The sequence below is a fragment of the Ictalurus furcatus genome, chromosome 4, assembly GCF_023375685.1.
Source record: "Ictalurus furcatus strain D&B chromosome 4, Billie_1.0, whole genome shotgun sequence".
Classification (NCBI taxonomy): Eukaryota; Metazoa; Chordata; class Actinopteri; order Siluriformes; family Ictaluridae; genus Ictalurus; species Ictalurus furcatus.
This window is the reverse complement of record NC_071258.1, coordinates 26,732,508-26,748,774: the sequence shown is the minus strand read 5'-3', so window position 1 is coordinate 26,748,774 and position 16,267 is coordinate 26,732,508. Positions and strand designations below refer to the sequence as shown.

The window sequence follows — 16,267 nt, the reverse complement described above, 5'->3', positions numbered from 1 at the left end:
TACAGTATATTAAGATTAAGAAAGCATATATTCTTTTCTGGCCTCACTCAAATACAGCATAACAGAGTTTTTATCATTTGTCTTTAAAGTTATATCTCTGACCTCCTTTTTGATCATTCTACTGCAAAAGTTTTAAGATCTTTTAGCCACTTGTTTTTAACTATTCCACAGACTCAAATGAGGTTTAAATTTAAACTAACTTTCTCTGTTGCAGCCCCAAGATTATGGAACAGCTTAATTTTTTAAAAAAGCCATTACCAACAAGAACCCATTTTAAAATCCAATATACAATGTATTTCTCTCAGGCATTTGAGGTCACTGCAGTTTGAAATGACTTACTTTGAATGTACAGCATATTTATATATTTTTAAAAACTCGCTTGTTGTCTTTAAAAGTGCAATATAAATAAAGGTGACTTGACTTGAAGATTGTGAACCAGTGATAACCACAATTACAAGTGAGAGCTTTAGAAATGATGTATGTGTGATCTCAAATTAAACCTCGAACTTTAGTACGGAAGGTTTAACTGAACCCCAAGACAATAACGAAGGAACTGGTACCAAAGTATGTACATCCACCATTAAGAGAGTCCTACATTATCATACCCTGAGATGATGTCATGGATGGAAGCAGACTACCATAAAAAGCCAGACTAAAGTTTACAGTTGATCACCAGCCTTTTGGAGGAGTGTTCTCTGGTCAGAGCAAACAAAAACTGAACTGCTTTGGCCAGACTTTTAATCCAAAGAACACCATCTCAACTGTGAAGCATGGGGGTGGCAGCATCATGTTGTGGGAGTGTTCTGCTGGAAAATGGTCTGGTGCACTTCAGAAAATAGATGACATCTAGGAAGAAGGATTTAGACATACTGAAGCAACACCTCATGACATCAGGCAGAACGGTAAAACTCAGTCTAACACTGAAAGAGCATGTTTGAACAAGGAGCCCACAAACCTGACTGAGTTACACCAGCACTGTTGGGAGGAATGAGCAAACATTCCAGCAAAGTATTGTGAAGAGCTTGTGGAAGGCTACTTCAAGTGTTTTATTCAAGTTCAAGCAATTAAAAGGCAATGTCACCAAATACTACAAGGTGTTTGTACATTTTTGACCCACTGAAAATCTAATGAAGTAAATAAAAGCTGAAATAAATCTGTCTCTTTGCTATTATTTTGAACTGACCTCGTAGACATCAGAACTGACTTAACACAGGAAATGTGTGCAGTTGTGAAAAAATTTAGTTTGAAATGTCTTTAGCTTAGGTGTGCGCAAACTTTTGGCCTCAACTGTAAAATTTAAACAACTGTCAATTACACGTTTGCTTACTTTGTTAACATTATGTATGGTTTATTAATGTGGAAGTTCATGGTTGGGTAATAAAATAATTAATATTAGTTAAGGGAACCTTAATGTAAAGTTACCAAAGTTTTATCAAATGGATTCTGTTTGGCATTTTGTGTTTCTTGTTCTCTCGCTCTCTTTCCACCCTTTTATGTTGCTCTGTGCATCAGTCCCAGTAAAGGAAGCATGGCTTCTGAATCACATTGTGTTATATCCAAACAGCTTTAAATAGCAGTGTGTTACATTACCTAAGCCTTTAAATGTATATTCTGTACCACAGTTGTTATGGAGATGTGTGATTTAGTGCCTCTGAAAGAGAGCTGCATATGCATTTTTAAATTCTGAAATGATTCATGTAAGACCAGATGATCTGGCAACCAGTGATCATTTTTAATGGCAAAGAAACCCACAAGAACCATACAGAGGAAAAGCAGTGAAGAGACCATGAGGATTGGAACAGGAGCTGCAGAGAGGCGAGACACTTCTTCTAAAATACGACAGTTATTTAAATATGGCAGCACAGAGGGACATGCTGAAGGGGGGGTGGGGGAGGGAACAGACAACTTGAACAAGTATATAAAAAATATGCCATCAGATTCATATCAACAATTGTAGACAGAGCACTATGTACAGAAAAAAAGGCAATATATCCAAATTTACAATAAACACAATGACTTCCTTCACAAAAAAATGGCTGGAAGGCTACTTACAAACACACTGGAGTTACGGATCTGATGGACTTTCTGCTCGTTTATGTGCTATCATATGAAAATATGCTTCTCTAGACATGTTCACTGTGTGAAATAAAGCAAACGATTCTTATAAATGCCACAAAATCATCAGCCCTATAGTGTGTTTTTTCCATATGTGGAGATACAACACACCAAAACACATGTTTGTAACACTAGCATCTATACAAAGCTGGCAGCTTTCACACATACACACACACACACACACACACACACACACACACAGATTTTGCAAAGTGATAGTCATCCCTATTTGATAGGGGTAGAGCTTAACTCCTTAAAATCTCAGAATATTATTCAGTTCTTTATCTTAAAGCATATGATTCAGTAAGTACTAGGATTTCTTCAGTAACAACACTCAAACTAATAGCAAAATGTGTGTAGTTCCAAGAGAGATGGCTCCTGGGAATTTAATAGGTTAAGTTAAAATGGTTCAGCCAATCGGAAACTTGATAATATAACATCAACCAATAACAGATTACTTAAATGTTAGCTAGCTTGTTAGGTGACTTGGCTAGTGTTAATTACACAATACAATTCATTCATTCATCTTCATTAACCACTTTATCCTGGTAAGGGTCATGGTGGCTCTGGAGCCTAGGAACACTGGGATGAGATGGGAATATACACCGGACACAACTTTACACTTGGGGGCAATTTAGCATAAACAATCCACGTACTGACATGTTTTTGAGAGGTGGGAGAAAACTGGACAAGCAGAAAGACATGCAGAGAACACGCAAAACTCCATAAAGAGAGTAACCAGAGCTTGAGAACTGAGGACACACCAGCTTTGAAGTGGGAATGCTACCCACTGCACCGCAGTAATTCTTTACACAGTATAATAGTTTACCTAACGCTAGCTGTCTGGCTAGCAAACTTGGCTACTTTTGACGCAACATTAGCTAGGTATTCGGGTAACTTTAGAGGTAACGTTAATGTTAGCCAAGGTAAGCAGGGATGGATCAGTCCAGTACCATGGTCTTTTATTTGTACTGTTAAAAAATGCTCAGGTACCAGCAGCTAATACCTCATGATACTATATGACTAGTGTAAGCCTAGTGTATGTTGTCGCGCTAATTAACAAAAGACGGCAATCTGATGCATCCCTAGAGCTAATTAGTTTGCAGGCAATGCTGGTATAGTCCATCCATAGTCCATCCATCCATCCATCCATTTTCTGTACCGTTTATCGTAAGGGGGTCGTGGGGAAACCTGAAGCCTATCCCATGGAACTCGGAGCATGAAGCGAAGGACACCCTGGATGGGGTGCCAACCCATTGCAGGGAACAATCACACACACAACACAGACAATTTGGAAATGCCAACCAGCCTACAATTCATGTCTTTGTACTAGGGGTGGAAACCGCACTACCCGGCAGAAACCCCCAAAACACAGGGATTCGAGGTGGGATTCCAACCCCCAACCCTGAAGGTGCGAGGCAAATGTGTTAACCACTAAGCCACACTGTCCCCAGTGTTAAGCATAGTACACTATCTAAGTAGATGGGTTGATTATCTAATGTTTTTGATGCATTATATTGTGTAGATTAAAGCAGTTTTAAGTGATAAACACTACCTACACCAAGCTGAGGGTACCAACAAAAGAAAGACTAATAGTGATGTTACATTATTGTCTTCCAGACTGGCTGAACAAATTTGTCACTCAGTAAAACCAGTACATGCAAAACACTCAAGACATTCAAATCTGACCAAAATATTCACACCAGTTCAAATGTTCTACTGTGAACGAAAACATCATAACAGCAAATATTGTGACGGGAATAAATATAGTGACCGATTTAATGTGTGCATGTGTGTGCGTTTGTGTTGAAATCAGAATTATATTGCTGAAAGTGGAATGAGAATGACACACACACACACACACACACACACACACAAAGCATTCAGCCGTGACCAAAGATTACACGCAGATAACCAGCATGGATAACAATGTGCGCAAACCCGCATGATTAAAAACACACACGCATGTTCTCACAGAGCAAGTGTTTGCTAAATAAACAGCCAACTGGCACTCCATTCAAGCCGAGATAATGAGACGGTACCTCCGTCGGTGTGGTATCTGCTCTCAATTCTTATATTACTGCCAGTCAGATCAGTGAGAATGAGGTTTTTCCCAGATGTGATCAGTGATGCAAAGCTAAAGTTCAAAGTTTCTATACAGGCATATACACAGACCATCACTTTAGAGTCAAAACCTTTTTTGTCACATATTGCTGTCGGTCAGCGGTTGGAATAAAATATATGTAGTTTGTGCTGCTTTTTGTTATATCCTGTGGGAAGAGAGTGCTCGCTCTTTCTCTTTCCTTTCATCTCCTGCCGAAAACAAACTGAAATTGAAGTTTAAAATGCAGAACAATAAAACACAGACGGTATTTAAAAGGACCTGTTAGAAAAATGACGCTTCCAAGGTATGTTTTGGGCAAGTTATTTTGTTCCACAGAAATATATGTTGATTTCTAGAGAAATATGAATTCCAAAGAAAAAGTATTTCGCTTGCACAACATATGAAAGTATTTCTCTGGATTCTTATATATCTATATGTGTGTGTGTGTGTGTGTGTATGTGTGTGTGTGTGTGTGTGTGTGTGTGTGTGTGTGTGTGTGTGTGTGTGTGTGTAGTGGTCTGGGAAAACTCAGATACAAAGATCACATTGGGTAAGGAGACGCAGTGGTAAAATCAGTTAGTCTGTTTAAAGATGTCTAAAAGCCTTGCAAGCTAAGTGTGATTTCCTCACACAGAGAATGTCACAATTTGGTAAAGTTGTTGGATAGTTATGCGCCATAGTGAAATCGAAATAAACCTAATCGCTTACAGTAAGCATGTAATGAGATAACGGCTGTAAGAAATGTCTATGTCCTTGTTGGAATGAAACTCTGTCACTTTACATCTGCTTCAGATTTATGCAAAAAAAAAGAAAAAACAAAAAAAGAAAAAGAAAAAAAAAGTCAGGTCAGAAACATTGTTCCCAGGCCGCCACATATATTACATGAAAAAAATATGGAAGCACAATAACTAAACATTAGTTCTTTCTACTGTGAGTGATACAAGACAATATGTTTAAGAACAGAACTAAACGTCTGCAGCAACGTGGTTCGGATCTCTTTCTTTATCTTTAAAGGCAACCAGACAAATTCAAGAACATTCCTGAAATTTCAATAATTACTGGCGTGAAGACATTCCAGGGGGTCTTCAAAAGTGACTCATGGGATGCAGTAAACACTCATGTTACTCCCACAGGATCTCAATCCAATACCCAAATTTTTTTTCCATGTAGTACACCTGACTAAATGTCAGGTTATTTGGCAAATTGTCCTAATTGTAAACGGTTTCTGAAACTTGTTTCTACACTTTCAGTCTGTAATGCACTACTCTGTGTGTCAGAAATAATAGGAAGTTACTGAGAAGATCAGCAGTCAATATAGTTCCGGTATTGTTTATAAACAATGAGCAGATAAAGACTGATTTTTAAGGAATAAAACATGGCATGATGGAGTGTGCTGTTACAGGAAAATAATCTATATCAAATTTCCTATAACAATATGTCCTGGAGTGTGTTATTCCTCTTGTACCACAGCAATTTGCCAATGTTGACAAATTTCTAACTTATTATTGAACTTATTATTTCTCATTTTATGATCACTTATGTTGTAACAGATATAAATAATCATTCCCTCGCCAGTCTTATTATTATTATTATTTTTAAAAGCTCTCCCTTGAAGTTAATAAGACAAAAAACTTCAGCATGAAGACTTTCCTGTGGTGGAAAACTTACTGTTCCAAAGTGCTGACACTGGAGAAAACTTTTATCAAAAAGTATTCATTTTTCTTGTTGTTAAATAATATATATATATATATTTTTAATTCCGTGCATTAAAATGAGAGATGTGAGCTTTATTTGCCTTGTTTTGTTTTGAGATATTATGGAGTCTCAAATCTCATACTATGTACTTGACAAGACCACAGGAACACCTACTGACTTCAAACCTCCAAATGCTCAAACCTTTTCCATTAATTTGCATTGATTTTCAATAATTTACACCACAACACCCTCAGATTTCTCCACTCTACTCTTGCTATGTAAAGCAGGGTCTAACCATTGAGTGCAAAGTTCCAGTATTTTGCACCTCACCTTTCAGAGCATCGAGTACATATTAGAGGCATTTATAGTGCATACATTTTGCTGAATTTCCCAGCCAGGGAAATTAAAAAATTGTTAGTGCACTACGTTTATACTGTGCACACGTTGCTACTTGTTTTTCTGCTGTCTTCTGCTATAATGTTACTGCACTATTACCTCTGGGACTTCCTGTGTGAGTGCTTTCTAAGCCGATGACGCAGAACGTGCAAATTCAACAAATAAACTTGATCCTTCTTCAGCTAAACTACCAAAAACAATGCTTAATGCTGGTGTTAAGGAATGCATGATGTAAACAACAGTGTTAAAACTCAGCTCATGCAAAAAGTGGTGTGGTTTGATTCTGTGTAGATGCCTTCAACACACTCAACACTTTTTAGTCGAGTCCTTCCTTTTTTCATATTTCGTTCTTTCTATAAATATGGTACTATCAGTTCGTTGACACTCGAACCTAAATATTGTGATGTATTATCTATTATGAAAATGTGCTTGAATTTTTCTTTTGTGTGTGTAAGAGACATGTGTACGGTTGAACAGAACCACAAAGTAGCATGAATGAGCCATCCAGCTTCACCTTTTTAGGTAACAGAAGAGAAGTCTTTATAAATTAAGTGCTGTAAAATAAAATCAAAAACATAAATACTGTACACAATTTCACCACAACAGCCATATTGGCTGCTCCTTTATATGACCTACTGGACTCCATAATAAAAAGGAAAAAAGGACACAAAAACAATAACTGGACAACAGAAAGAATAGTGTGGTGATATGGAAAGAAGTGGGCTGTGATTGTGACAATATGACGATAAGGATTAGAACAGAACTGTTTAGAACTATTTCCACCAACGCAGTGCTAGATCCTAATCTTTAACCATTCTGCGTATTTCCACTGCAAAAGAGCTGGTTCTCAGCTGGCAGACTCAACTAAATGCTGCTAGATTGGAACCAAGAAGCAGGAGCTTGGGGGCAGAGCCGCTTTATCACGATGGAAACAAACCTGTGCAACTCAAGTTATTTACATGTTCAACAAAGGAGATGATGGTGCACTCTGAAAAAAGCAGGTTCCTCAACAGTTCTTTTTTTTTTTTTTTGCTTCCTAAAATGGTTCTACTTGGAAGTCTCTTTGATACATAAGAGGTTCTTAAAGATCTTTTAAAGGTTTACCCAGAAAGACAAACTATTTTTGAGTTCTAGATTTAAACCTATAAGAAAATTACTGTTGGGGAAAAATAGCACAAAAGGATATTGCCACAATTAATCATTGGTCTGAGCAGAAAATAATCATAATAATAATCACACTGAAAATAATGCAAGACACAAACACACGTAGGTTTCGTTTTTTGAATGTAATTGTTATCTATACTAGCTAAAGGGTTTGGATGGATTTGACTCAGAAGTACGCACACCTAACATTGTCTTTTTTATGTTATTTTAATTTACGCAACACTTCAGGTCTTAATCTGGTGGAAACTCAGGCCATTTCTTAAAATCCCTGAACCAACTGCACTGTGGTGGTGGAAAAGGGGTAGGGTGGGTTAAGTGTGTGGCTTTAGTTGGTGTGCATGTATGAGTGTGTGTATATATAATATAGTCTTAAGTAGATACCCTAGCTTTATATTGCACATTGGTTAGGTACAGACGAACTCTCGTATCGCTCCCACTTGTGGAGCTCGAGACAAAACCTTGTTGTTCAAGAACGCGATCACAGTGTGACGGAGCAGTAGTTGATCACGCTGTGTGTAAACGAGTCCATCATCCATCGTTCTCTAAAGAGGGGCAGGACAGAAAACACTCAAGAGATATCCAGTCGTCTTTAGTGTCCAAAAAAATCGTTCCAATGTCTTCATTCATCTCAGTGTCTTTAGATCTGTAAGATTCTCTCTGCTCTATTCTTCGTTCAGTTATGCTCTCTGTTTAGCAGAATAATATCAGCTTTGAGCCCTTTTCCACATTGCAGTTGTTTCACACATCATGTTCTTTTTCTCCTTCATTCTCCATCCAGTGATCTCTTCTCTGTAGATTGGCGTCACGCTACACGAATATATCCCACTGGGAAACACCACAAGCAGCACGAGATTCACTTCTTACACCATGTGGCACACAGAGAGTACAACTCGATGACTGATTACAAGACGAAACAAAGAAAATGATAGAAATGACCCTTTCAGTTTCTGTCATACTCGTGCACAGAGATAGCAGGGTTCAGAGGCTTGAGCAGCACGCTGCCAGAAAGGGGCCGGAGCCTGGTTTCATGGCACGGGGGCTTGATATGGAGTGGGTGAAGCCTCTCACACACGCCACAGCAGCAGGTGGTTGGTGCTGTCGTCTCGTCCGACTGTCTCGCTACTGCTGTTCAGCCTGAAGTCCTCGTATCCGTCTCCACCGCTGATCACCAGCAGAGTGGACTTACCTGTGAGGAGGGTGGAGGACCGGTGCTGCTGCACTCCTCCATCACTACTCAGCTCTAAGACATACACAACACAGAGACCGGGTTAAAACAGGAAATGAAATGGACAAAAAAGCATTAAATAATCTGCAGATACTACCTATGGTATTAACTATGTGAGGAATACTTTTTAGAGCCATGTTACAGTTTAAAATAGTGATATTACAATTTAATAGAATATTAGACTTTTAATATTAGACACTGTTAGACTTTTAAATTGTGTTATAGCTTTAAAATAGTGACACTACAGTTCAAAAAAGTGATTCTGCCATTAAAATGGTGGCGTTACAGATTAAAACGGTGTTATATTTTAAAATGGTGATGTTACAGACTAAACTGGTGGTATTACAGTGTGAAATAGTGGTGTTACCTGTACAGTTTAAAATGGTGGTGTTACAGTTTAAAATGGCAGTGTTACACTTCGAAATACTGGTGTTGCCGTTAAAAATAACAGTATTAAAAATTTAATTGACAGTATTAAAGTTTAAAATAGTAGTGTTAAAGTTTATTGTATCGGTGTATAGTGCATATATGAACCAAAGAATAAAATAGTGGCTGACTTTAATTTACCTTACGCTATATGACATTAATTTTTGAACACACCTGACTCTGCCTGGGAGGGAAAGTGAACATCAAAACCCTCAGGCAGCTCAATGGAGGTGAGGAAGCGGACGTGGCCGGTGTGGCCGTGCGCAGAGCCAGTGGGCATGAGTGGAGTGCGCAAAGGTCCTGTCCCTACATTGGAGGTTACAGGTGGGACTGGCAGAGTGAGCACTACCCCGGCACTCGTCCCAATCCACAACACGTCTCTACAGGCCAGGAGAGCTGTGATCCTCAGACATGCAGCCTTGTGCTGGCGGATAATGGCATCCGAGCCTGGAGAGAGAGAGAGAGAGATGAGATGGGATACAACCATATATGTGATGTGAAGGCATTAAGTGTTTTTATGGCAAAAAAACATTAAACCTTTTACCTCTGACTTTTACAAAGCACTGACACTGGAGACTCCTTCCAAAAATGTTAAATAAGCATCTCCTTACAGAACACCCAACCATTTTCATGCTTATACAGTTCTCTTCATTAAATAACAGCATGTTTTCTAGTCTGTTTTAAATTATTACGATTAGATTATGTGGTGCATCCACCATTCAAGTCCATGTGAATAGCCGTTACTACAGAAACGATATCATATCAGCACATGAGTATTAATACAAACCAATGATAATACTTTGAGTACCTGCGAGCATCTTGTGAACAGCAGGTGCCACGTCCACCTCAAAGATGCTCTCATAGCTGGTGGAGTGGTACAGACGAACCTGCGCGCTGCCCTGCAGAGCCACCCACACACCCTGACCATAGCTCACCATGCAGGTCACACACCGCCCGCTGTCCTGGCCCACTGCAAACGAGTGCTGCATATATACACGGACACAAACACACAAACATATACATACACATAAATAAATACATGGTCATGTTCACATGTCCTGAAACTAGATTATAGCTTAAAACATACAGCATGCTTCTGTATATACTGTTTCAGGATAAGATGTTGTTAATCAAAACAGCAACTATTCAGGAGAGCATAAACACATTCAGTTTGTATGTACACTGCTTTGGGCTAATCATTAAATATTTATGTTAAACAAAACTTAAACCAATTTTAGATGGAAGAAAAGGACAACTTTAACTATTTTATCTAATTTTCTTCTCTAATTCAGGTCATATCCACTTCACTCCTGCTAGCACGACAGCTACCAGCTCTCACACCTCATCTTCTTGAACGTTATATGCACGTGGATGAGACACTAATTCCTGTAATATTCCAGACACCATCCATGTTTGACAGGGTAGAGAAGAAGGCTGTCCCTTTCAGAAAGCAGGACAATTACGCTCTACTGGCCTCCCAGTGACAGACAGAACCAATGCAATAAATCAGACAAAACAAGAAAACAATTTCAAAACATTTCTATCAGCGGACAAGGGGCACCATGGTGCGGTCCCTCACTCTCACTCACCTCTTGTGTTAAAGTGCTGGTGTTGATGATCAGAATCCGGTTCTGACAGCCGCACCACAGCTTCCCCGCCACTGGGACCATCTTAGTGACAGGGCCGCTCGGGGAACCCAAACATAGCGTCTGAGAACTCTGAGGATCCCAGAAACTCCCTGTGAGTAGAGAGAGAGAGAAACTAATTTCACAATGAAGTTTTTGTTCAACTGAATCATTTATCAAATTGCATTCAGTGTTATGTAAATTACTGAGGAAATGTATTTTGTATTGACTACAGATTACATGACTAAAGATGTCATCCGTAATGTGGTCCCTTAGTACCCCTGAACATGTCATTTGAACCACTAAATTAATCTATGTAGAATAATAATAATAATATAATAATAATAATATTAGATTTAGGTTTAAAGCTGTTAAGGTTCATTTGTGACATTGCTCAGTGGACTCGTACATACTGTAAGGGTGAACTGCATTAGTGTTAGTACTGCGAAAGTGTTTCTTTTAAATGGAAAAACGTGCATATAGAGTTGTGATAAATTTCACCCAGGCACCTAAGGAATAAAAGAGGGCATGCTGTTATAGGAAAATAATGCAAAGCGGAGTTACAGTTACCACCTGAAACATGGTGTCCAGTTAAATGTGCTTTAATGGACAGCTGCATTACACTGTTAAAAGAACAACTCCATCAAATATTTTTCGACTGCCTTTGCCATGTATTTAAACACCTATTGCCTCATGATCCACTTATCAATAAATAAATGAAGGTTAATTTGCAGCCAACAGGAACAGTAAATATAGATTATAACTGCATTACTAGAAGAGTTTATACTTTTATTTTATTTTAAAATTTTCATTGTTTGGTGCTGAACTTTTTTTTGAATATTAAATGTTTATGTTTATACTTGATACTCAATGTCGCAGCATGACGTCCAGCTTCTGTACCCCGTATATATATATTATATATATATATAAAAAATGTACAAGCATGTTTGTGTCAGATAGACAGTGATTATTGCATAAATGAATAAGCCTCATCCCCAGTACATCTAGACATCACTGTCCTCAACTCATGTCCAAATCCAACCCTTTATTTGTAAAGGACACTAGTAACAGAGTCAAAACACTGTAGTACAAAACACACTCAAAAACAATAATCAGAATAAAACAGATTTAAAACAAATCAAATAAATTTCAAAGTATATAGTTTTGCATTTTGTATAGTTTTGCCGAAAACAAATTTGCCCCAATTTTTAAATGAGGTATTCTTGAATAAAACATATGTAATAATAATAATCTGGGTTGTATTTATTTTTGATGCATGGGAAAGTAATAACTTTGGTCTTAGTAGTGGACTAATGCACTCTGAATGACTATGTGAGTAGTAACATTATTAGTATGTAATGATATGTTAAGAGAACTTTACCTGCTTCCCTTTGATAAACAATCACTTCACCATTAGCAAGGGACACAAAGACTTTGTTGTCGAGATACCTTTACAAAGCAGACAAGAGAAAATTAAGTGTGTAACTTTCTGTTTAGCTGCTAAAGGGCAGAAGCAACAGCCAGTGAGATAAGAGTGGGGTTTTACTTACAGGATGCACAAGATTGAGGCCGCATGCTGCATCTTCATGCTGTTCTTCCTGTTTCTGATGTTGTCTGAAGACTGGTAAACATGGATGCTGAAAACACACAAAACACAAGGGCAGTGGTTAACAGTCCTGGTGTTTTCCACAACATGCTGTGAAACTGAAATTGCATGAGCTCCTTTATTGAGGGAATGAGAATGGAGAGAGAGAGAGAGAGAGAGAGAGAGAGAGAGAGAAAGAGAGCGAGAGAGAGAGAGAGACAATGGAAGAGAAGCACACAGTGACAAAATATACCCATTTGATCTCATTTCTAGTTTCTATTAATAATGAAAATAGCTGTGTGTGTGATATTGCACTCTACAAAGTGAAAGAGACAACAAAAAATGCTAATTTCATGTTACAGAGAAACCTGAAAGCATAAATCACTCTGTCCTGAAGACTTTCTCATGGCAGAAAACGTACAGATTGTTGGAAAGCTCTGACACTGGCGACTCCTTATTAAGTAAAATGTTCAGTAAGCATCTCCTTACACCATATCATAATGTATTTTTTTTTTTTAAATATGTTTTTTATTAAGGTTTTTTTTATTAAGGTATTTATTATGTTTATAAGGTTTTATTATACAAATTCCTGTCAATAATCCAACATTGTATTAGAACAAGCGCATTATATGAATATAGATACAGTATCTCACAAAAGTGAGTACACCCCTCACATTTTTGTAAATATTTGATTATATCTTTTAATGTGACAACACTGAAGAAATGACACTTTGCTACAATGTAAAGTAGTGAGTGTACAGCTTGTGTAACAGTGTAAATTTGCTGTCCCCTCAAAATAACTCAACACAGAGCCATTAATGTCTAAACCGCTGGCAACAAAAGTGAGTACACCCCTAAGTGAAAATGTCCAAATTGGGCCCAATTAGCCATTTTCCCTCCCCAGTGTCAGGTGACTTGTCAGTGTTACAAGGTCTCAGGTGTGAATGGGGAGCAGGTGTGTTCAATTTGGTGTCATCGCGTCTCATACTGGTCAATGGAAGTTCAACATGGCACCTCATGGCAAAGAACTCTCTGAGGATCTGAAAAAAAGAATTGTTGCTCTACATAAAGATGGCCTAGGCTATAAGAAGATTTCCAAGACCCTGACACTGATCTTCAGCACGGTGGCCAAGACCATACAGCGGTTTAACAGGACAGGTTCCACTCAGAACAGGCCTCGCCATGGTCGACCAAAGAAGTTGAGTGCACGTGCTCAACATCATATCTAGAGGTTGTCTTTGGGAAATGGACATATGAGTGCTGCCAGCATTGCTGCAGAGGTTGAAGGGGTGGGGGGTCAGCCTGTCAGTGCTCAGACCATATGCCCCACACTGCATCAAATTGGTCTGCATGGCTGTCGTCCCAGAAGGAAGCCTCTTCTAAAGATGATGCACAAGAAAGCCCGCAAACAGTTTGCTGAAGACAAGCAGACTAAGGACATGGATTACTGGAACCATGTCCTGTGGTCTGATGAGACCAAGATAAACTTATTTGATTCAGATGGTGTCAAGCGTGTTTGGTGACAACCAGGTGAGGAGTACAAAGACAAGTGTGTCTTGCCGACAGTCAAGCATGGTGGTGGGAGTGTCATGGTCTGGGGCTGCATGAGTGCTGCCGGCACTGCGGAGCTACAGTTCATTGAGGGAACCATGAATGCCAACATGTACTGTGACATACTGAAGCAGAGCATGATCCCCTCCCTTCGGAGACTGGGCCGCAGGGCAGTGTTCCAGCATGATAGCGAACCCAAACACACCTCCAAGATGACCACTGCCTTGCTAAAGAAGCTGAGGGTGAAGGTGATGGACTAAACCCTATTGAGCATCTGTGGGGCATCCTCAAACGGAAGGTGGTGGAGCACAAGGTCTCTAACATCCACCAGCTCCGTGATGTCGTCATGGAGGAGTGGAAGAGGACTCCAGTGGCAACCTGTGAAGCTCTGGTGAACTCCATGCCCAAGAGGGTTAAGGCAGTGCTGGAAAATAATGGTGCCACACAAAATATTGACACTTTGGGCCCAATTTGGACATTTTCAATTAGGGGTGTACTCACTTTTGTTGCCAGCGGTTTAGACATTAATGGCTGTGTGTTGAGTTATTTTGAGGGGACAGCAAATTTACACTGTTACACAAGCTGTACACTCACTACTTTACATTGTAGCAAAGTGTCATTTCTTCAGTGTTGTCACATTAAAAGATATAATCAAACATTTACAAAAATGTGAGGGGTGTACTCACTTTTGCAAGATACTGTGTGTGTGTGTGTGTGTGTGTGTGTGTGTGTATATATATATATATATATATATATATATATATATATATATATATATATATATATATATATATATATATATACACACACACACACACACACACACACACACATTTCACGGAAGACATTTAAGTTCATTTAAGGGCTGAATAGATTCACCTGCAGCAGTTTTCCAAGTTCTTTATATATATATACAATTAAGAATTTGGAAAACTGCTGCAGGTGATTCTGTTCAGCCCTTAAATGAACTTTTCCACCTAAGGGATTAATTATAGAAAACATTTTCTATACAGTTTAAAGCCCACTTTAATGCTAAGAACATAACATGTCCTCAGAGATCAAGTGATGACATGAAAAGTGAGAGCAAAAGGGGTGCTCTAAAGACCTGTGATTAAGAGTGATGAGTCACACAGGCCCGTGCAAGATGCAATGAATTACAAGGTGTGCAAAATGATGAGAAGGTTGAACAAGGGCAAGCCAGTGCCATTTAAGGAGAGAACAGGAAAAAAGAGGACTTTTTGTACAGTCTGAGGTGTTGGAGGTAAGAGAGACCACCTGCCGTCCCAGATTACTATACTCTATTAAATTAATGGGACTAGAATGATGCCATAGTAGAGCCAGATATTTCTTAAAGAACCTTTTATTGAGTTTTTTGATTATTCCTTGTAGTGAGAAAAAAGTTTGAAAAAATGATGTGAGGTAACCACAAAGGATTCCTTCATGACATTGCACTAAAGAACTTCTACTAGCATGTTTGTTTTTAAACATTGGATGATGGGGTCCTAAGTAGTGCAACAGAAATCCTGGCTAGATCTGTGTATCTTTGTGGAAGCATGTGTTAGAGTTCACCCTCCCGGTTGGTAGCTATTGTATGATTGGGAGAGGTGGGTGGGAATCGGCAATTCCTACTTGGTCTGGTTTCACACTGCATAAACTTAACTGGATCAGAAAAACGAAGAAAGCATCTAGCCACACAAACTGCACCAAGAGTTTGATTCGAAGGAATACTACCATTTTAAGGAGTGCTCTTAAACAATTTATTAACCAATACAGCAAACATCCACCCACCAGCCGTCCTCGGTGCCCAGCCACACTGAGCTCTGATGGGCCTCCGGGTCGATGCTCAGCAAGTCCTCCAGGCTGGCACGGGTGAAGGAACCCCGGCTAGATCTGCGCATGGCGCGTCCGTCCATTGGGCTGTCGACGCTCAGTCGCTGTGGCCCAAACCCGCTGGAGAACTCCTGCTCCTCCTCCGAACTGGTAGTCTCGGGGACTATGTCCTTACAGCCTGCTCCTTCATCATCTAAAATGGTGGCAAAGAAATACACACTTTACATGGCTTCTGTTAGAGTTACTGATAAATAATGTGGAAAAAAAGTAAATATCAAGCCACCCTTGAGCCATTATAGTCGCATAGTCATAGGAAATAGAAGTTAATTAAGCCATCTGATAATTAAATTAACAGCAATCTAAGTGTATGTGTGGGAGTTTCCCATGGACACCAAACCACCAAATCACTGCCATGATAACTTTTAGTGGGAAAAAATGCAATTACTGGCTACAGCCAGAGCAAAATGTACAGAGTTATCATAGTTGCCTAAACTGCACAAACAACTCTCATGATTATATCACCTTATTATCATAACAATCACTGACTATTT

General features: G+C 39.0%; 1 protein-coding gene across 1 annotated transcript in view; it reads right to left on the bottom strand.

Annotated features, from left to right (window-relative positions):
- Window positions 1-680: 680 nt before the first annotated feature.
- Window positions 681-16,267, bottom strand: part of LOC128606242 (rho guanine nucleotide exchange factor 17) — a 135,286-nt gene continuing 119,699 nt past the window's right edge. The window contains exons 15-21 of the mRNA XM_053622279.1: window positions 15,675-15,909; window positions 12,301-12,387; window positions 12,132-12,199; window positions 10,715-10,863; window positions 9,934-10,108; window positions 9,300-9,572; window positions 681-8,714 (exon numbers count right to left, since the gene is read on the bottom strand). Coding sequence (XP_053478254.1) covers window positions 8,539-8,714; window positions 9,300-9,572; window positions 9,934-10,108; window positions 10,715-10,863; window positions 12,132-12,199; window positions 12,301-12,387; window positions 15,675-15,909 — 1,163 coding nt within the window. The 3' untranslated portion in view covers window positions 681-8,538. The remainder of the gene's footprint in view (window positions 8,715-9,299; window positions 9,573-9,933; window positions 10,109-10,714; window positions 10,864-12,131; window positions 12,200-12,300; window positions 12,388-15,674; window positions 15,910-16,267) is intronic.